The 21817-nt window shown below is 36.4% G+C and overlaps 1 protein-coding gene across 2 annotated transcripts in view; it reads right to left on the bottom strand.

Moving 5' to 3' along the window:
• The window catches only part of PRKD1 (protein kinase D1), a 278738-nt gene that overhangs the window by 34078 nt on the left and 222843 nt on the right, over positions 1 to 21817 (bottom strand). For both annotated transcript variants that reach the window (XM_031453524.2, XM_031453525.2), the window contains 9 exons: positions 19498 to 19708; positions 19264 to 19341; positions 17263 to 17467; positions 13370 to 13493; positions 11756 to 11833; positions 10175 to 10454; positions 9079 to 9131; positions 6896 to 6968; positions 4674 to 4780 (listed from right to left, as the gene is read on the bottom strand). In XM_031453524.2, the coding sequence (XP_031309384.2) occupies positions 4674 to 4780; positions 6896 to 6968; positions 9079 to 9131; positions 10175 to 10454; positions 11756 to 11833; positions 13370 to 13493; positions 17263 to 17467; positions 19264 to 19341; positions 19498 to 19708 (1209 nt within the window). The remainder of the gene's footprint in view (positions 1 to 4673; positions 4781 to 6895; positions 6969 to 9078; positions 9132 to 10174; positions 10455 to 11755; positions 11834 to 13369; positions 13494 to 17262; positions 17468 to 19263; positions 19342 to 19497; positions 19709 to 21817) is intronic.

A 21817-nucleotide genomic window follows, 5' to 3' on the forward strand; every position in this document is an offset into this window, starting at 1 on the left:
GACATTAGGAACAAGCGTTTGGTTTTCAGCTGGTTGATTTGGGTAAGACTGGCACACCAAAGTGGAGATGTCCTAAGGTCAGAAATAGGAGACCGCAGTGCCTGTGAAAGAAAAGACATCAGAAGATAAATTAAGGAACGACCTGAGAAGACATGACTGATGACTCTCGGAAATGGATGACCTCACTCTGGGAATGAGTTCCAGATGAGCATAAACCATTTATGTGAATGGAAGGAGACATTCAAGAAGGCTGGAGGAGCTAGCAAGAAGGTGAAATAAGATCTGATAATTTTAGGGGTGAAGTGAGGAGAGAGATTTATAAAGGAGCAAATGATCAATGCTGTTGAAGGACTGAGATTAGTCAAGTAGGATAAAGACTGAGAGTAGCTAAGGGGTGATAGTTGGGCAAAGGCAGAAAACAGGAGTATGGCAAAAGGGCCTTGTGTTTTCTTTAAGAAAGATGTGGAAACCAAAGGAGGGAATTCATGAATAAGAATAGAAAGCATTTTATCAAATGCTTTTTTCTCCAACTATTGAGATGATGTGATTTTTTTTCCTTTCTTTTGTTGATGTGGTGTATCATGTTGATTGATTTGCATTTGTTGAACCATTCTTGTGTCCCTAGAATGAATCCAACTTGATCGTAGTGTATAATCTTTTTCATGTATTGTTGGATTCAGCTTGCTAATATTTTGTTGAGAATTTTTGCATCTATGTTCATCAAAGATACTGGCTTGTAATTTTCTTTTTTGATAGTGTCTCTGTCTGGTTTTGGTATCAGGGTGATGGTGGCTTCACAGAATGAATTTGAGATGATTCCCTCTTTTTCAGTTTTTTGAAAGAGTTTGAGAAGGATCAGTGTAAGTTCTTTGTATGTTTGGTAGAATTCTCCAGTGAAGCCATTGGTTCTGGACTTTTGTTTGTAGGAAGTTGGTTTTTTTTTTTTTAATCACTGATTCTATTTCACTTCTAGTGATCAGTCTGTTCAAAATATCTATTTCTTCTTGATTCAGTTTTGGCGGACTGTATGTTTCTAGAAAACTCTTATCAAAATGGGTATAGAGGGAACATACCTCGATATAGCAAAAGCTATTTATGACAAACCCACAGCCAACATAATACTCAATGGTGAAAGGTTGACAGCCCTCCTGCTAAAATCTGGAACAAGACAAGGATACTTACTCTTACAACTTCTATCAACATAGGGTTGCAAGTTCTAGTCACAGTAATCAGACAAGAAAAAGAAATAAAAGGGATTTTCTCCCATCAGCCACTTCAGCCCGCATGCTTCCCTCTGGAGAATCAGAAGGATAAGGGGACGGGGCAGAACTCGTCAGACTTCAGGTACAACCATAAACCAGGACACCAGTTTTCGTAAGCTTGGGACCAGAGGGCAGAGGAAAGCAAATGCTTCTTATATCCAGAGAGACAGAATTCTGTTCCTCAAGATTAGTAAAATAAAACCTTCCCCATCATTCAATTGCTTTAATCATCTTACTTTTTCTGCACATATCCGTTACAGAGTCAGAATCCCAACCCCCACCCCTTTCCCCATTACCATTTTGTCTTCTCAGGTTCAAAAAGATGTGGGTTTTTTTTCATAAGAAATAGAAAACAAGGCAATGAAGGATTTTGAAGAACTAATCACACACAATCTTTCTTAACCAACCAATTAACTATTAATAGCAAATAGGAATCTAGACTTTTGTACCTGCTTGGACACTATGCATGTCAGCTTATGTGACGGGATGATGTTACTGTACAATTTTAGTTCAACAAATATTCACTGAGCAAATATTTGCTAAACACCTAATGTGTGCCAGGAACAATTTCTAGTGTTCAGGTTGTGTCAGTAAACAAAACAACAATATCTGCCCTCCTGAAAAGTATATATTCTAGTGGAGGGGCTGGAGTTGGGGATGAGGAGAGGAACCCACAGCAAATATAATAAATGACATTCTGTAATAGACTAGAAGACTGTAAGTGTGATGGAAAAAAGAGAATATAGATTACAGGGAGTACAGGGTAGGAATGGGGACAGAGTTTAAGTGGACTGTCATTTTAAATAGGGTATGAGAGTCATGCTTATATAACTTGCAATAAATGAGCAAAGACTCAAAGGAGGTTGAACTTCATGTCTCTGGAGACTGAATTATAATTCTTCCTAAGGGGACTGATGTACCTGACAATGGTAAAAAGGGTTCAATTTTTTTTCATTTATTTTTAACTGGGGGACATGATAAGTTTCCTATTTTGATGAACAAGTTTGAAACATATGGCAACTTTTGATAAAGTATGAACTCCTGAACCATATATAATTAAGCCATGACTTAGTAAGACTCATTGTACAGGTTATGTAATTAAAAATTCAACACATAAATTGTTTCAACCATCTGACTAAAAGTAAACCTGAGAAAGACAAGTTAAAGACTCAGGATAGCAAGCACTTGTGTGTCTTTGTCCCCACTGTATCCACTGAGCCTAGAACAGTGCTTATTAGCTCATATACATGATCAGTAAATATGTGTTTGATGAATGAAGTGAAGAATGGTTGGGGACAGTGGGGATGAGTGATAAGTGACAAGGACTTTTGAGATTTCAGGCAATAATATGAGAGCTGTTCAAATTCTTCATATGCTCAAGGGGCAGAACTGGACTGTCAACCTAAACAAATTATTTTTAGAAAATCATGTTCTAATGAAATTTTTGTGAAATGTGTATTTATTGCATCTGAGTTGCTGATTGCAGCTACTCTTTTGGAAAAGGAGACAGGAGTCAGTTCGTGCTCATGTGTATTTTATTTTTCTTCTTTACTAGAGAGTCGTCAGCTGATAATGTGTCAGTAGGCTCAGGAGAGCCAATTAAAGGACTATACACAGAAATTTAGGCCTTTCTCTGCAGTTGCAATAAAATGTAGAAAGACATAACTATGCTAACCATGAAACTCCTCTTGTGTCCTGTAAGGAAAGATAAATAACTAATTCTTATGCCAACTCTGGCCAGACGCAAAGAATCTGCCTTCAGAACACCACGTGAAGGTGGAGGCTGGGAGAGCAGGGTCCAGGTGTGGAAAGATGTCACTTACTAAATTTTCAGATGTCATCTGCAGCCCAGTGTTTCCAAGTTAAGAATAATAATAAGAAGAAAAAGAACCTTTTTGGGGGTAACTGATTAGCGAGCACTAGGCTATGAATCTATGATTGTCATTTTAAGATCCATGGTTATCTTCTTCCCATGAAAGCAGAGAACACTGTGGTAGTTCCTTGTGTTACAGTAGTCATCCAAAAGCACAAAAACACCATGTTCAGAAATTGTGAGTCCCAGAAAAATCCATGTTATTTTTTCACATACAACAGTGATTATTTTCAGTTGTCTGTACCAACAAGCTCTTTTAGGGCAGAAATTGTATCTTTTCCAACTTTTTTATCATATAAACTCAATAAATGGCAGTTAAATGAAACAATCAATGAAGAAATGTAATCTGTTTTATTTTGCTAGCAATGTTCAAATGAAAATTATTCAATAAAACTATAAATTAGAAATTATGATCAGCTTGAATGACAAGTAGAGAATTATGTAAGTTATATAAAAAAGGAGCATTTATCAATGGTCTAAACTGTCTAGACTGGATAACTATAGGTTCACCACATTTAGCAAACAACTGCTCCATTTCCTTCTGGTCTGCAGAAAAAGTTTATGAAGTTACAGAAATTATGTATGCCACATAATGCCTTCTATGAAACTGTTCATCCAAACCTGTGCACAAGCTGTATCCTTCACGGCAACAGAACTCGGTTTAATGCAACCGCAAGTAGGTCACTATAAGGTGTTTATGATAAAATTTCTTCTAGTCCGGTTTTCTCTTAATATAAGTGCCTACGTGACTTTACCTATTACTTTTGTTAAATAAAATCTGTATGATGCATTAAAAAAAACTTTTCTGAGCAGGGTATAGCTCAGTGGTAGTGTGCGTGCTTAGCAAACATGAGGTCCTGGGTTCAGTCCCTAGTACTTCCTTATAAATAAATAAATAAACAAACAAACAAACAAACAAACCTACCTACCTACCTAATTACCTCTCCCTCCAAAAAACCAAATTAAATAAAAATTTTAAAATGGTTAGGATGATAATCTTAAAAACTTTTTATTTTTATTAACAACTTCTGGCTTTAAAAAGGAACTTATTCATGAAAGGAGCTAAGGAACATTCTTAATTAAATAAAAGGCTTATAGTGAGACATTAAGAAGACACTAGTAAGATCAAGACGATCTGATTCTCAGCATACATTACTCTCACCTGACACGCTGACAGCTGCATACTCACTTCATATAATTATCACAGCACAGAGGAGGAATGTTTATGATGGCCAGGTCATTGATAATGTAAAACAAAATGCTCTCAGCATGTCCACTATGAGCAAGTGCTGGAACACTACCCTTTTAATGAGTATTAATAACATAGTAAAACCTAGGATTAGGAACCTAAAAAAGAACAACTGCTGCCTGGGCTCAGGAAAGATACTCCCCAGGCAGTAGTCTGATGCTTGATCTGCTTTTTCTGTTATTTAAAAATGCTTCTAAATATCTATACCACAGATATTTGGGTAACTTTTCTTTGTTTTGCAGAAGTTGAGAAATATTTTATAGCTCCCACACAACAAACAAAAATGTACCTGCAGAATTGCAACTTCATTACGAAGTTGGCTTTCTTGTTTTGTTGGAAATCTTAGTTTGTCAATGATCTTAATAGCCACATCTCTTCCTGTTTTACGATGTTTTCCTTTAAAATAAAAAAAAGAATTATTAGCATAATCTTATTAAATAACCTGTATATTAAAGAATACCAGAACTTATAAGGACACTTTGGAATTATAAAAATGCTTCACTGAATAGATTAACATTTCTGATGAGCACTAACTTATATCCATAAAAATTTCATTTCTAAGCTCCATTATTCTAAATCAAATATGCACTATAAAATTAACCACAATTTAGAACGCAAAAGAATTGGAACATTAAAAGCTATTTGTATGAATAGCCTGATATTTTCTTGTAAAATACATGTTTTAGAAACAGGATATTGAGCTACTTAATACAGAAAACATTCACACCACTGGCAAAAGCACTCTCCTTAAGAAAGTATAATTTTAAAGTCCTGATAAACCAATGTATGTTATAATGGGAAGAATAAAAGTCTTGGCTCTGCCCCTTACTAGGTTCGTGATCTTAAGCAAATCACTTCAGTTTTCTGAGTTTTAGGTTCCTCATCTTCAATGGTAGGGCTGTTGTGAGACTTAGATGAAATTAGATATATAAAGTACACACACTGCCAGGTAACTCTACACACTGAAAAACATTAGTTATCATCGTCATTACCATCGTCATTGTCATCACTACTTCCCAATTCTCCTAACAAACTTTCTAGCGAATCGCAGGGTCCCGTCAAGCTCTTAATGGCTTCACGACTAGACTGTAGTAGGCATGTAATACAGTAGTGCTAGCTGAATGTGAAAACGAACCTAAGTACCATTATTTCTACATTTGCTGTAAATCTAGCATTCCTTCCCCTTTCACCCCACTTTCACTATGCCTTCCAAGTCCTTCCAGAAGGCCTCCCTTCTCTGCTGACAAAACTACTGTCTTGAGTACATGTTCTCTACGTCCTTAACATCACTTTTCACTCTCTGACTCACTGCAGTACGTTTGCTAACTGAGACTCTTTACTGCAATTACTCTGTCCAGAGTTTCGGCTTCTGTCTCTACTTCTCTGTCACTATAGTACTTGACCTCTCTTCTGCCTCATGTGTCCAGCTTTAACTTTTCAGTCTTCCTTGTGGAGGCCTCCTCCTACGCCTGCTCCTTCAATGTTGGATCTTAGAAATTAACCTGGCACCTGCTGGTTTCTCTCACCTCATTTCTTACCCATTTCACCCCACTCTGTGTGCGGTTACGTCTATCTGCCTTGCTTTATAGATCATGATTCTTGCTGCAGGCAATGATTACACTGTGCAGTGTCCAGTCTCCCTGATTACACTGTTATTCTTTAACAAAAAGCACAACAGTTGCTGACTCATTGATAAGTTTTCTATAAAAAAAATCACTTGTACATTTTATAAGAATCAAAATTTCTTTGTAAAATTGAGTAGAATTTAATTAGTTTTTGAATAAAAAAGCATATTATACTATGATGAATAATACTAAGTGAGACATTGTGATTTTTTCAGAGCACTCCCACCTCACAAAAAAGATAATCTGTTACTGATTACATTAAGGACCTGAAAACGATGTCATTTTATAGGGCAGGTAAAACATTAATATTAAATCTTTCTTAAAGACTTGAAAAATATGATTGAATTGGCTAGACTCTAGAACAGCAGAAGTTTTAACTAAATTCACCAAATAGCTTGACAGTTAAAAAAAAAAGTAAAAATTTAATATTTCACTTCAAAAATGTAAAAAATGTAAACCTTAACAAAATACAAAACATTGTTAAGACATTAGAATTAAAGAACTTTTTTCTGTCCAGTTACATGAATGGATTTCTATAGAGTTCTGATTAAATATGCTAAGGGGAAAATGAAAGTTTATGAATTACAACTTCCTTGTTTTTCCATATTTTGTCTACGTAAACCAATATTTAACTAGTATTGTGTATAGACTTTGTTCATATTTACAAAGTTTTTCAAGACTAGAAAAATTTCTCTTTTAAAACAGACATGTACAAATTTTCCATTTAGTGACTACTTGAAGAGAAATTTCTAAAAAGGTAAAATGCAGAGAGACATACATACAAACAATATACATATAGGTCCTTTATATTTTTCTTGGAATTATTTTTCTGAATACAAATATGTAAAACTTTAAATTAATAAAAGTACTTAGTGAACTAACGTACCTCCATAAACAATTCCAAACTGCCCAGAACCCAGCACTTCGTCAGGAAAAATCTGATAAACTGTGCTGATGTCCTATGGGTGCAAGTCCAGTGACACACAAACATGAAGTGGAACAAAACATCAGTCCTAAAAGTTCTATAATTTTATTAAATATATCATTAATGTTAATAAATATTTTAAACATAAACTATTAAATTTTAAGTGCTAAATGGAATCTACAGTACAATATTCAAAGCCCACTCTTCAATATAATGTAATATCGTAATGTTTGGAAACTATTCTGCTCTTAAGCAGCAGAAATTTTCTCACGTTCAATTAAAAATGTCTCAGAGAGAAATGAGACTTAAAACTACATAATGTCATTTAAATACATAATGTCAGTGTTCAAAAAGGGATTTGGTTATTGAGATGGTTATTGAGAAATTTCATGTTAAATAACCATGGCTCCCAATCACATATCTGTGTGAGTCCTGATTCCAACCACGCCATCCTTTATGACTAGAAAGGTGAGGCTGTTCTTTATCAATCATCCACATCCAGAGGACTCTAAGCTGAAGGAAGAGGGGGCTGAATCACTGTGAGTGAGCCAGAGATGCCACAGAAGGATGACAGTCCATTACAAAATTCTCATTTGTGATGTACCCGAATTCTTCCACTCGTACACATCTACTTGTTCTTTTTGAAATAATAATCGCTAAATAAAGCATTATGTTTTAACCTATGTTTACAGTATGTGATTTGATGACCACAGTCATGAAAGCACAAAGCAAAGCAATCCTTTTTCACCTTAAGTATTCCTACTACATTCTATGGAATTCTCTATTCTCTGCCTCTCCTTCACTCTTGTACTCTCTATTGTTTCAAAAATAAAAGTCCTTTTACATCAAATTCTACCCTCTGCATATTCTCTACATTCCTATCTTTTCCCTCTGTCCTTCCCCTTAAAATCAACTACAAGTTCTCCCTATCCGGTGATCCCTGCAGAGAGTATCCTTGGTTCAGAGTTCAAGGTTGTCTGGAGACAAGAAAATGAATTAATACTACTCCAATATTCTGAGTCCAAGGTGCTACACCATCTTTCTCTGACAGCTCAATGGCTCACCCAGAATTTTTAGCCAGAGGGAGTAGAAGAACCCCACAGGAATCTAGAATTTCCTAAGAGGCTTATAGGTAGATCAGTATTTCCTAAAGTCTTCTCTGGCTAAGCAAGAGCAACAAGAAACTTCAGGTCTTTAGAAATCCATCTCGTGACTGACAGCACAGGAATACATTTAACTTTCAATATGTAGTTCTCCTAATTCTCTCTCATTCATATTTGGTTTCCAGTTTACTTCTTGCCAATTTAGCAAAGGTTGCAAAGCTATACTATTGATGAATTGAGTTTCATGGAGTTTATGCTTTAAAAAATATACTCAGCTCAGTGTTAAGTAAGGCTGCAAACTTGTTGCTTTTGGTCATAGGCATAGCAGGCAAAATAAAGGGGAAGACCTGAGTGACAGGATAAGGTAGGAAAGGACTTACTACTTTTGGGTTACTTGCCACAGTGACAAAATACAACAAAAAAAAGCGAACATATGACCGAATGTTAATTATTTCATAGTATGTCTGATGTACAATTTAAAAAACATCGAACAGACAGGATGGAGGTATGTGGCATAGCTGACTAGGGTGCTGGAGTGTAGACTCATGACATCTGACTTATGCAGCTTTCTGAGGCCTCCTTGATATGTACAAGTGATATTAAGGACATTTGCAACTCCTTGTCATATGACAGCATTCCCAGGTAGCAATCAAGGAGTGAGAGGAAGGGCATGTTTAAGCTATTCATGCAACTCAAATAATGTAGTTTATTTGGTATTACATAACATCAACCATTAAAATTCCAGTACCAAGATGAGCAAACGTCTGCAAAATTAAGCACTGTATTATAATTGCTCATCTGAGATGAAAAATAGGTGTTTAACTCTCCACACTACAGAAGAGATTATAGAAAATTATAAAAGAATTCATACAATGAATGTTTCTAAAATCTCATAGATGAAAAATATCCAAAAGGACCCTATTTTATTTTCTAGAAAACACTAACAAATTGAAATGTTAGATAAAAATATATTTTATGATGCTCTTATTTTCCAACAAAGGATCACAGTATCAAGTTTTATATTAGTAACTTCATACTCACCACATTTTCTTGAATCTGGCAATTTGATACTGAAATACTCACAGAAATATCTCCTGGAAATACACGTTAAAAATACACAAAAGAAGTTAAGAGAGGTAATCAAAAAACAAGTAAACACATGCTTATTAAACAAGCTGCAGGGCTGTGTTAAAATCATAGCAATAAGATTTTTCTAGGAAAAGGTCTATTTGAATATTTCTTTTACAATTACAGATTTACTTTGTACTTGGCTTTGAAAAATATTTTGTCAGTTTAGATTTCAAAATCATAAAGACCTGGGTTCAAATACTAGTTTGCCATTTTGTAACTCTGGTACAAGCTGAGACAACTTAATGTCTGATTTCCTCATCTGTAAAATAGGCAAATCGTTAGTGTTGACCTACTGGGATTGTTTTAGGCATTAAAATAGAGACCTCACATAAAGAGCTTAGCACCCAAATAGGCACATATATTCTATTAATACATACACTGGTTGTAGAGATCAATTAAAATAAAGTCATGACAGATCATCAGATAACACACTGTGATGTGAAAACAGAGGGTTTCCCCTACAAGCTTCAGTATTAATAGCCATTATGAGATTTTAAGTTACATTTTTAGATAGATACTACTCTAAAATATCGTTTAAAAATTCACCGTCAATACTTGATCCTGATTGCATTTTGGTAAAATTGATCTCATTTTACAATGAACAGAGATTTTTTTCCTGGGATGAAATTATACAGAGTTTCCAAGTACACTGCACACTAAGTATTCTGCACAGAGGACCACGTTAGGTGGTTCTGAGGACACACGTAAACTCAGATTTGCGAATGGCAAGACTGGCATTACAGATCAAGCTCAGATGACTAGATTACTTATTCTATGACCAGTAGCCCTAGGTTTCTGCTATTGCCTAATACATTGGGTTTACAAGAATTTGTTCAAATTTTCAATATAAAATGAAAAAATAAAGTAGGCTAATTTAATGAAAGAAATATCTTAGCGTGTGTAGCAGCTTTTGTCTAGAGACCCTATGTTCTCCAATAAACCAAGTCATCCCCAAAGAGGCGTTCTTCATCTGTTCCACAGATTGTCAGGAAACTAGCAGACTCACTGTGCAGGTTGGTTCCTGAGCCTACGGAGGAACCCTTGGGGATGACGGGCATGAGGGCATGTTGGATCGCAATCTCCCACAGCCTGGCCACATCTGCACCGATGCCACTGGTGAGGACGCTGCTATTTGGAGGTGGGCTGGAAGGATTGACCACATTTTCTCCCACGTAGTACACAACGTTTGCTGTAGTGATCTCGAAACAGTGAGGATTGGCCCCACTAAGAATTAAAGCTGACGGTTTTGCTGGTTCCAGAGATAAAATTTCTGATAAAGGAATTTCCTATGGAAGAAAGAGTGTGCTAAATATAGTTATCAAAAGTCTGTACGCTTTCAAATGAAATTCATGCCAGGGACATACAAGAAATGACATGACAACCAGCCATCATTTACATAAAATGATTTTATAAGACACAGAATATTACTAAGAAAAATTCAAAAACACCTTTACTAGAAGAAACTTTATCATCTTCTTTCTCCAGAAAAATTTAAGTGAATTTTTACTTTGCTCATGTGGCAAGAATAAATATGAATAAGAATAATAATTTTGAACCTGCATCAAAATCTAAGACTTAGAATATAAACAATAATTTTTATAACTGTGAGGTAAAATCATGGCCCTTTGAAATACATTTGGGTATGCATAGCTGTTATTAACTTTTAACTGTTCTTTAAGGCACTGAAAATGAATCACATAATTTGATTCAATAGATGTTAATATAATAATATAGCCACGTTAATAGTTATAGTGAGGAAAATCACAGAGAATGGTTTTAAAAGCAGTTGCTTTTAAGACAATTTTGATGTTAAAAAAATTAATCACCACATTGTCTTCTAGGACGTATGGAGCAATTAAGAAATGACAACTTTTAAAACAAATTTTTAATTTAAAACTTAATGAGGTTTCCCTTTTCTGTTAGATCTGTGTAAAATGGCCATGGAGCATGACACCAACTATGCTTGAGCCTGCATTAATTTTGAAGGAGAAAGAATATGCTGTTTTCACAATGAATTTCTTCTCGAACCATGTTTTACTAGATGATACATTATGTGACATCTGTACTATTTCATGTAGAGAGACAAAATGAAAATAGTTGCCAAACTTTGTTCTAGAGGAAAGTACTCTTTATGAATGTTGGCAGTACTTGGAGAAATCATACAATATTTCTTAACCCCCAGTGATGCTGATGTGCTGCAAGACTATAGAGGAAAAAGAAAAGCTGAATATAGTGGATTTCAGGGACTTTACTTTTAGCTAATCTTCCAAGACCTTGAATTTTCTATTTAAATCACACTTCTCTGCTAAAATAGACAATTAAGCTTCTTCTCTCCTGCCCCTCACCCCACTATCCCATGGGGCTAGAAGCATTCCCCAGAGAAATTTGAAATTCTCAGATGACTATCATGGGTTCACAACATGATTCCCCACCAAATGTGTAAACTACAGAGAAGAAAAAATTTCTCTGGGAGCAAGCACAGAACCAGTCATGCCTGTTGGGTGTATTTTGTATTTCTGATACTCTACATTCCCATGAGAGAGCAAGAGGGGGCATGGGACTCCAGTCAAGAAAAAGCCACCCTTACCTTGTAGTACCTGCTTCCTGTGTCATTTTGAAAGAGGGTAATACATTTGCTATCCAATCTCCAATAGTGCCGTTTCCGCTGAAACAGAAGTTTGATTCAGTATCTTTTAAAAACTTTAAAGACACCCAAGATTGATAAAATCAAAACACTTTCCCACTAGGGACATATAATTTGATGGTGGAAAATGCTTGGGCTTTGGACCAGGAAGACTCACACTCAATTTCAAGACTCTAGAAGGTGACTGACTACTCAGCAAATGCGTGGGGAGTTTGTGCGTCTACATCAGAGTTACAAATAATAAAGGGGATAATGTATTAGCACCATGAGAGTGCCTGGCATTTAGTGCATGCACAGTTAATAGAAAACACCAATTTTAAATTTATTTGATGGCATGAAGAGCGAAAGGTGGATTTGTAGCTATAATAAAATAAAAAGGCTTAATAGAATATATAATATTTACATATTCTCATTATTTTAGAACATAACACATGCCATGCTGATCCAGTTATACTGGCTCCCATTAGAGATGGAAGAATTAGGAATGTTACAGCAGAACTAAAGAATACTGTGCTGGATGGCAAGGTTGACTCCGTGGCATCAACTTAATGACATCAGGGGAGTGTATCCATAACTTGACCTTCTCTTAAGCTCACTGAAAATCTGAACTTGTATGATTTGGTGATCAGGTCCTTGTGTGTCTGTCTGTGTATATGTGTTTCTTTTCAGACCCAAAAACCCTAACACTATTCTTGGTCTCTTCCACCACCTATCTTAGACCAGCCAAATACACAAAATATGCTTCAAATATTTTATACTATGTCTAGGAAGGACTGGCTGGGATTCAACTGAGTCCTCCAGTAAGTCATGTAAATCTCTCTCCAGAAAAGGAGGTTGAGATTACAGCTAAAGAATTAGGTTATAGGTGTCTATTTATCTAAAGAAATGAAGGGAATCCTATAGCTGGGAAGTGATGAGGAAAACACTATCAAGAACTGAGAAACGCATATCACAAAGTGTCAATTAGTTTAACTGAAACATAGATCAAATTTTTTCTCTCTCACACATATGCACAACCTCATTCATCAACTATTAGGAAAATACAAAGTAGTGGACAACTCAGATTACATAAAAATTAGAATGTGTTGTCTTTTACCTAATCAAATACAGGATCACTGTATTCCTGAATAGGTCAGTTTTTAAGTGAACATTTAAGGATTTAAGAATCATATAATAGCTATCATTGTTTTTTCTCTCCCTAAAATGCAGGGCTTTAAAAGAAATTCTGAATCACAGGGGAGCCCTCTGAAAGCACAGCGTGCTGTTTTCACGGCTGCTATAAAATGACAGGTAGAAATTCAAAAGTTGTTTAGAAATCACTTCACGTGGCAGAGGTCAACGACTGTTTCCCTGAGATTGCTGTCTACACTTTTTCTCTAACTCAGTTGTTTGCTCAACTACATCAGACACCCAGAGACTACGAACGTGCCCCACTGCATGCTGTGCCCTGCTGTGCTGAGTTTTGCTCCCGGGAACTCAGACATCCCGTCTCCACAGGGCGTCAGCAAGGCCTCTAATGAAAGCTCACGAGCGAAAATCGCTCGCTGCAGATCTTACCAGCGTGTCCTTGCTGGTGTAGTGGACCATCCATCCTTCTTTCATCACTGTGCTGCTTTTCCTCTTCGTGTGTTTGACGGACTGCACGACTCTCATGAGTGGGATGTTGCTGCTTGTTGATGGACTTGAAGAGTCAAAATATTTTAGGATATAAGTTTTTAGATAAAGATCTTCTTTTCCTGCATAAAACCTTATTTCAGCTATTTCCAAGAGAAAATAGAAAAAAAATTTGCATCCCACTTGTAGTGAAATGTATCCTCAGAGTACCATGGTTCAGAATCCGGATTACTCGGAATCTGTCATTACATGACAGGCGCTTTACGTGAACACCTTAACAATCCCGAGGAGGGTAAGAAGCACCCTGGTTTTCAGGTCAAACTACAAGGCGCTCATTTGGGGTAAACATCAGGTAGTTCCTGTCTTAAGTGTACTGAGGCCACAGTATTCAGAATTAACCACAGAAGCTTGTTTACTTACTACATACTACAGGCAGATATATTAATAATTTAGAGATAATATCACTTGACACGAATTTCAGTCTCTCTCTGGACAATTTCATAAAAATTAGAATCTGCTGTTGAAACTGTCTTTTAAATATCTACTGCTCATGGGATTATGCCCATCTTTCCTCCTTTTCTTTCCTTTCTGTCTGTCTCCTCCTTTCTCCTTCCCTGCCCCCAACAACATGCCCCCTCCTGGCCCCAAACTGATCTTTTGATACTAAAGAAATATACACCTTCAAAACACAGATGGGTCAAAATACTAGTATTTTAAAAATATTTCTCGTGCCATTAAATGGAAAAAAAATCCAGTTATTCTATTGCTCTACTCTCATGAACAATTTCAGTCTATCAATGAACAAGGCATTTGTAAAATGGACACAAAAGGAGTACACTTTATAATATAAATGAGAGGTTTGCAAACTCTTTGTAAAGAGCCAGGGAATAAGTATTTCAGGCTTTGCAGAATACTTAACTCTGCCATTGTGGCACAAAACCAGCCGTAGACAGAGCGACGAACGGGCATGGGTATGTTCCAATAAAACTTTATTACAAAACAGGTAGCAGCCTGATTTTTTGCCATATTGTCCTAACCACTGATATAAAAAACTAGTGATCACCTAGAAATCAAAAAGTATTGATGATTAGATCACAAATATAAAATTCCACATACTTCTGAAATAAAATCAAGATCAGTTAAGTCCAGACAGATACAATATTTGTAATAGGGGCCAGCTATAGAGTAGATGGTGTCTGCTGAGGTTGATCCTTGATCTTTGTATTTGCACACCATGAATTTTGAATACCTATGAACTTAGTAGTAAATCTGTGGTTTACACATGTGTATCCCTCACATGCAAAAGAAAATGGGTCAAAGAATGAGGCAATGCTAGGAAAGGATGCAAACCACACTTCTCCAAGGGAATCCAAAGTTAGGAGTCTCCTCTAGAGAACATAGCTCGTTCATAAACAAACTACAGGGATACCTCGGAAATATTGAAGATTCAGTTTCAGACCACCGAAAAAAAGCCAATCTGGCAATAAAGTGAGTCACACAAATTTTTGTTTTTCCCAGTGCATATAAAAGTTACGTTTATCCTATACTGTAGTCTTTTAAGTATACAGTAGCCTTATGCCTAAAAATGTATATACCTTGATTAAAAATAGTTTTTTTTGCTACAGAATGCTAACCATCATCTGGGCCCTCAGCGAGACATAATATTTTTGCTGGTGGAGAGTCTTGCCCCAATGTTGATAGCTGTTGACTGATCAAGATGGTGTTTGCTGAAAGCTGGGGTGGCTGTGGCCCTTTCTTAAAACAGAACAGCAATAAAGTTTGCTGCATTGATTGACTCTTCCTTTCACAAATGATTTCTCTGTAGCATGCAAGGCTCTTTGATAGCATTTTACCCATAGAACTTCCTTCAAAATTGGAGTCAGTCTTCTCAAATATTGCCACTGCTTTATCAACTAAATTTATGTCATATTCTACATCTTTTGCTGTCATTTCAACAATCTCCACAGCATCTTCTACTTTTCATTTCTACCACATCATCAGTTACTTCCCCTACTGAAGTCTTGTACCCCTCAGAGTCATCTATGAAGCTTGGGAACAACTTCTTTCAAACTCCTGTCAATGTTGATATTTTGACCTCTTTCCATGAATCATGAATATTCTTAATGGCATCTAGAATGGTGAATCCTTCCCAGAAGGTTTTCAATTGACTTTGCCCAGATCCATCAGAAGAATCACTCCCTATGGCAGTGATAACTTTATGAAATGTATTTCTTAAATAGTAAGACTTGAAAGTTCAAATCACTCTTTGCTCCATGGGCTGCAGAATGGATGTGTTAACAGGCACAGAAACAACATGAATCTCATTGTCCATCTCCATCTGAGCTCTTAGGTGACCAGGTGCACTGTCCATGAGCAGTAGCATTTTGAAAGAAATCTTTTTTTCTGAGCAGTAGGTCTCAACGGTGGGCTTAAAATATTCAGTAAACCATGTTATGAACAGACATGCTGCCATCCAGGCTTTGTTCTTCCATTTATAGAGCACAGGCAGAATTATATATATAGCATAATTCTTAAGGGCCCTAAGATTTTCAGAATGGTAATAAATGAGCACTCGCTTCCACTTAGAGTCACCAGCTGCAGAGTCAGCCTGTCCTGTGAAGCTCTGAAGCTAGGCATCAACTTCTCTCTAGCTGTCAAAGTCCTACATGGAACTGTCTTCTAATAGAAGGCTGTTTCATCTACACTGAAAATCTGTTGTTTAGTGTAGCCGTCTTCATTCATGATCTTAGCTAGATCTTTTGGTAATTTGCTGTAACTTCTATATCAGCACTTAAAGCTTCCCCTTGAACTTCTATGTCATGGAGATGGTTTAGTTGCTAAAATCTTGTGAAACAATCTCTACTAGCTACAATTTTTTTTTCCCGCATCTTTCTTTTTTTGCAGTTTTTTTTTTTTTTTTTTTTTTTTTTTTTTGCAGCTTCCTCATCTCTCGCTGCCTTCATAGAATTGAAGAGACTTAGGATCTTGGTCTGAATTAGGCTTTCCCTTAAGGGAATGTTGTGGCTGGCTTTATCTTCTATCAAGACCACTAAAATTTTCTCCATACCAGCAATAAGGCTATCTCACTTTCCTATCATTTGTGTGTTCACTGGAGTAGCACTTTTAATTTATTCAAGAATGTGTTCTTGGCATTCACAACTTGACTGATGGTTTAACTCCAGAGGCCTAGCTTTCAGCCCATCTAGGCTTCAGACACACCTTCCTCACTAAGCTTAATCATTTTTAGTCTTTGATTTAAAGTGAGTGACACGTGACTCTTTCACTTGAACACTTTGAGGCCACCGTAGGGTTATTAACTGCCCTCATTTCAATACTGTTGTGTCTCAGGGAATAGGGAGGCCTGAGGAGAGGGACAGAGACAGGAGAACAGCTCGTTGGTGGGGCAGTCAGAATATACACAGCATTTATCGATTAAGTTTACTTATTTATACTAGAGTGGCTTGCCGTACCCCAAAACAATTCTAATAGTAACCTCAAAGATCACTAAACACAGATCATTGTAACAAACATAATAATAATGAAAAAGTTTGAAATATTATGAGAGTCACCAAAATGAGACCAAGAAACACAAAGTGAGAAAATGCTGTTGGAACTATGGCACTGACAGACTTGCTGTACCCAAGGTTGCCACAAACCTTCAATTTGTAAAACACACAATACCTGCGAAGTGCAATAAAGCAGAGAGCAATAAAACGAGGTATGCCTGCAAACACACACCTTAAGTTTGTTCTATAACAGATTAAAACATCAAAGAGCTTTAGAAAATACCACATGGGGCTCCACCGTTTGACCAAGGCTGAGAGTGCAGCCCTCACCTGATGGTTCTGTTGGCATCCTCGTGGTCCGGGTCTGCATCCTGCATCTCCCCACTGTCATTCTGGCACTCTGCCATCACCATCTCAGCATCTTGGACCATCGCCTCTTCCATGTCATCCATGAGCCCACTGTTTCTTTCACTGTCATTGTCGTCACTCCCTTCTTCCATGACCACATCAGACTCTGCCCCAGGGCTAAGCAAATCTAAAAACAATTGTTTTGCACCCATGAAGACAAGCCTGCAATCCTGGAACCAGGACTTAACAGAAAATTAGGCAGTCTTAAAACAAATCAATTGAAAGCCCTAAAAAAATAGTTATGTGAAGAATTTTTCTCTCACTTTCCTTTTCAATTTCAGTTCACTAGTATTTGAATTTATGAGGATAAATGTATAATTTTACAAGCAGATGCTTGTTTTCTGTGCCCCTGAGCCTAAAACATGACAAGTCATGGAAAGCCTTGGAAGGAAGCCAAGGGTAGGACAGAAACAAAGTGCTAGGAAGCAAAGTGATACCAGGCACCAGGGAAGAAGAAACTAATCTTATTTCAGTAGCACAGCCCTGGCGGGAAAAAGAAATACGTGGGAGGATGAGGGAAATTTTCACATGCAGGGAGACTCAGGACCATTGATTCTCAAAATGCCAGTAACTTTTAAAACCATGGATTCCAATATATTAAATTGGTCACATAAGCAGCAGCTTTTAAATACGTAAGATATTTGAAGTAATACTGAATCCTTCATTATATAGTTGATGGGACACAGCAAATTATAATTACTTACCAATGCAAAGTACTTATTTTAAAAATAGAAAATAGACTGATCGGAGACCCTAGCCTCTCAACTTTGGAAAATTCACATTTTACTGGATTGTCTTAACTTTATGGGAAAATACAATTTCAAAGTAATCAACATAACAAAAACTACACTGTCTCTCCTTAGTTCTAGTTATAAAGCACACATTGACATTTCCTGGGCCTGAACAAAATCCATACCACATGCCACAGAAAGTAGGAAGACTGCCAAGCTTTCCTTTTTGGCAGCTAATTTATGCATCTCCAAGTGAGAAACTACTATGGGAATGTTTTCCTAGAGAGCTTTCTCTTCCTCTTCTTCTAGGGAAGAAGGCTGGAGAACACAGATAATCACTTGTTCTTCAGGATTTTAGCAACAAAAATACTCAACCTGTTTCTCTGGTCCTCTATCACCAGTTTTCTTTCCAGAGGAATCAGAAAACTGACAACAGCTTGAACATATAATGCAGTCTACTCTCCATGGAAAAAGTTAGCTTCGGACACTAAGTTAAATATTTGGTCAGAACCCACTAGGAATACTATCAGGGAAGAAAATGTGAGCTGTTCCTTTAGGACACAGCATTTTTTCTTAGAATTCCTTCAATGTTAAACTATGCAGTTAAAGTTTTCCTAAAGGGATATCCCCAAACGTAGAAGAAGATATGTGGTTTTTAATTGTTTGAATTAAATTTCCTTGAATTATTATTATTATGAAAGATGCAGGTTAACAAGCACAGATATAACGGGAAGAGTAACTGGGTGGAGGAAGGAAGTGGGTAACTATTTCCTGACGAGTCAGTCTCTGTGACAGACAGGGAAGAAAAGTTAACTTCTGTCTCAATGCCTGGATTGAAAAGGATGAAGAAAGAGGGTGAGAGCTGTAATAGGCATTCCAACAATTTCCACATTTCTGAGTGAATTAGAGTAGGCGTATAAAATAAGAGAGCTGGGGAAGACATTCTGGATATCCAAGTTTTCAGTACCAGGTGGTTCACCACGTAAAAATCAAGAAAATCTCTGGTCTGTAACAAAATTCAATGACGGGTACTTTTCTACAATAAAGTTGGACAGAGGTAATAATTTACTTTGGGCTCGATCACAAGTATGTGAACTGAAAAAACTAAAAGTAAAAAAATCCCACTAAGTCCTAACTGACACACGCCCTAAGAGGGAAAAAGCATAGACCTGACGGCTGACCTTTCACCTACCTCCGTTAATGGTCACTTCGCCAAGGCAGTTGTTGGGTACTTTTGGTGCACAGCGTTTGTGACAGTTGAATCTGCAATCTAATCACAGTGATTTTAAAAGAAAACAAATAAAAACCAAGCATTCATCAGAAAGAGAAGTTACAAAAAAAAGATTGTAATTTCAAATGGATGAGGATTGATTTAAGGATCAAACTTGGGCTGGTGACAACTACTTGGTGGCATGGTCATTCTTACCTTTGCACTGCAGGCCCTGCCGGAAGAGGCCCTTGAGAAGCTTCTTGCAGTACTGGCAGACCGTGGGCCGGGTGTAGGAGTGGATGACGAAAGTGTGCGGCACTTTTACTTTGGACAGCAAGATCTTGTCGAGCTGGATGGGTCGTCCAATGTATGACTGAGAATTCGACCTCTTCTCTCGACCAATGAATGACTCTGATGGTGACTTTTGCTACATGTTTGAAAAACAGTTCAGGACAATTAGACATGAGAGAATATCTGATTTATGTATTTATGTATTTTAAAATCACATTTTTTTTTTACTGTTGAATTTAGTGGTTTGATCCTTAAGAATATGAGAGAAATAAACTAAAACTATGCTTCTGTTCAGTAATGTAACTTATTTCCCAATAATTTCTTATTTGAGTTACCTTGATTTTACAGTCTGTAAAGAATTGGAGATTAGACTATTTGAAACAGATTTCTAGGACTTTCAAATAATTTTCAGCTTTTAAATTCCATTAGTTTTAACACAGAAACATAAAGTTGAAAGCAAACTAAAAATGGTTCTTGACACCATTGTACATAATACTTCACTGACATTTTCTAAAGTGTTTCATGTAGAAAATGAAAGCAGTTCATGAAGACAAAATGTAAAAAGTAAATTTCTCATCTGCCCAATACAGTACTTCACCTGAAAACGGCCTATAGTTTTTTTTCTGCATTCCCTCAAAGAAAAAAGTAAATATAATTTAAAATTATTCCTCAACCATATAAAAGTAAAGGGTTAAAAGTATACTATCTTTTTTTTTTTCAAGGGGGAATAATTAGGTTAATATATTTATTTAGTTATACTGGGGCCTGAACCCAGGACCTTGTTATGCTAAGCATGTGCTCTATCACTGAGCTCTATTCTCCTCCTACTTTTATTTTTATAAATGAAAAACACATAGTGACTAATGAATTATACAAGACACATAAATATTAGTGTTTTGGCTACAATTATATCTCTGTTCACTCTTGTCTCATTTTGGAATTATTTAATCAGTCCAGCACATAGATATTTTAAAAGATTAAAGGAGGTAAAATTAACCATGTTTCCAATGTTTCGGAACAATTTCATGGCATATCTTGATATCATGTTAATATACTTGGAAATCATCAGAAAAAATGGTATTCTGGAATCACTGAAATAAAAGTTGAATTGAACTGCTTTTTAATAGTTATTATAAATTATGTATCTCACTTATTAAGCTCCTACTCTTAGTAATCATTGTGTTAGGTGCCTTACAAGATAGGTCTTATTATCTATAGTTGAGGCATCTAAGCTCATTAAGTTTTAAATACATTTTTTGGGGTCAAATGCTAGTAAACAGTTTAACCAAATCATGAATCTACATTTGTTTGCTTCCAGAGCCCTTGTATTAGTCAGTTTCTAATTTGGAATAATCACCAAAAAGATGAGAAACAAATTATATTTACATACAATTTCCATCCATTTCAATGCCTATCTTTGCCAAAAGTTAATGCCATTTATTGCCAAATGGGAAAATTCTGATTTGCAGATTGACTAGCTACAATAAAAAGAAATTCGAAATGACGTTCTACTTAGGGATATTATATCTTCAGTTAAATTTATAATTTTAATTCCAGAAAATAAAACTATAAAGCACAATTACTCTGGAAAGGCTCTCAACTCTTGTCGAGACATCCAGGGAGCTTTTAGAGATAGGCCAAAAGTTTGCCAAACCAGAATCACAACTATATTGAATAAATATCTTCAATGGAATTGAAAAATAATTAAATCCATAGGGTTAGCTCCCTGTTTTAACTATCTCCAACGGGCCAGTTTTAAGAATACACTAAAATGAAACGTGGTATTTTTCCATAGTTGGAAAGTTTCAACACTCAGAATAAAAGCTGACCTGATGTCACACTTTCGGAGCAGACTTAAAATGTTCTCAGATTGGAAAATCGTGTGAAAAGTTGACCAAATCACCCTTCAGTTATTTTCCTTAATTTAAGAGACTTAATTTTGGGCGGTGTGAACAGAGCCAGTTGGAGGTAGGACTATTCACTGGCGTAGGGGAGGACTATACCGTGGGGCAAATGCACTTAGTAGCGCAAGAAACAATCTGATAAAATGGAATGTTTTCTTTTCATCCAACATGGGAACACTCAAATAAACACTGCCATAAACTACAAGAACCAGAATTATTCTTGAGAAGTCATTTCATTTATTACCTTCAAGGCAGGATTACATAAGGAATTTTAAAACATTACATGAGTTTAGGGAAAAGAAACTGGCTGTTACTTTGTGGCCCAGCGTCTGTACTACACA

Source organism: Camelus dromedarius, chromosome 5 (assembly GCF_036321535.1).
Source record: "Camelus dromedarius isolate mCamDro1 chromosome 5, mCamDro1.pat, whole genome shotgun sequence".
Lineage (NCBI taxonomy): Eukaryota > Metazoa > Chordata > Mammalia > Artiodactyla > Camelidae > Camelus > Camelus dromedarius.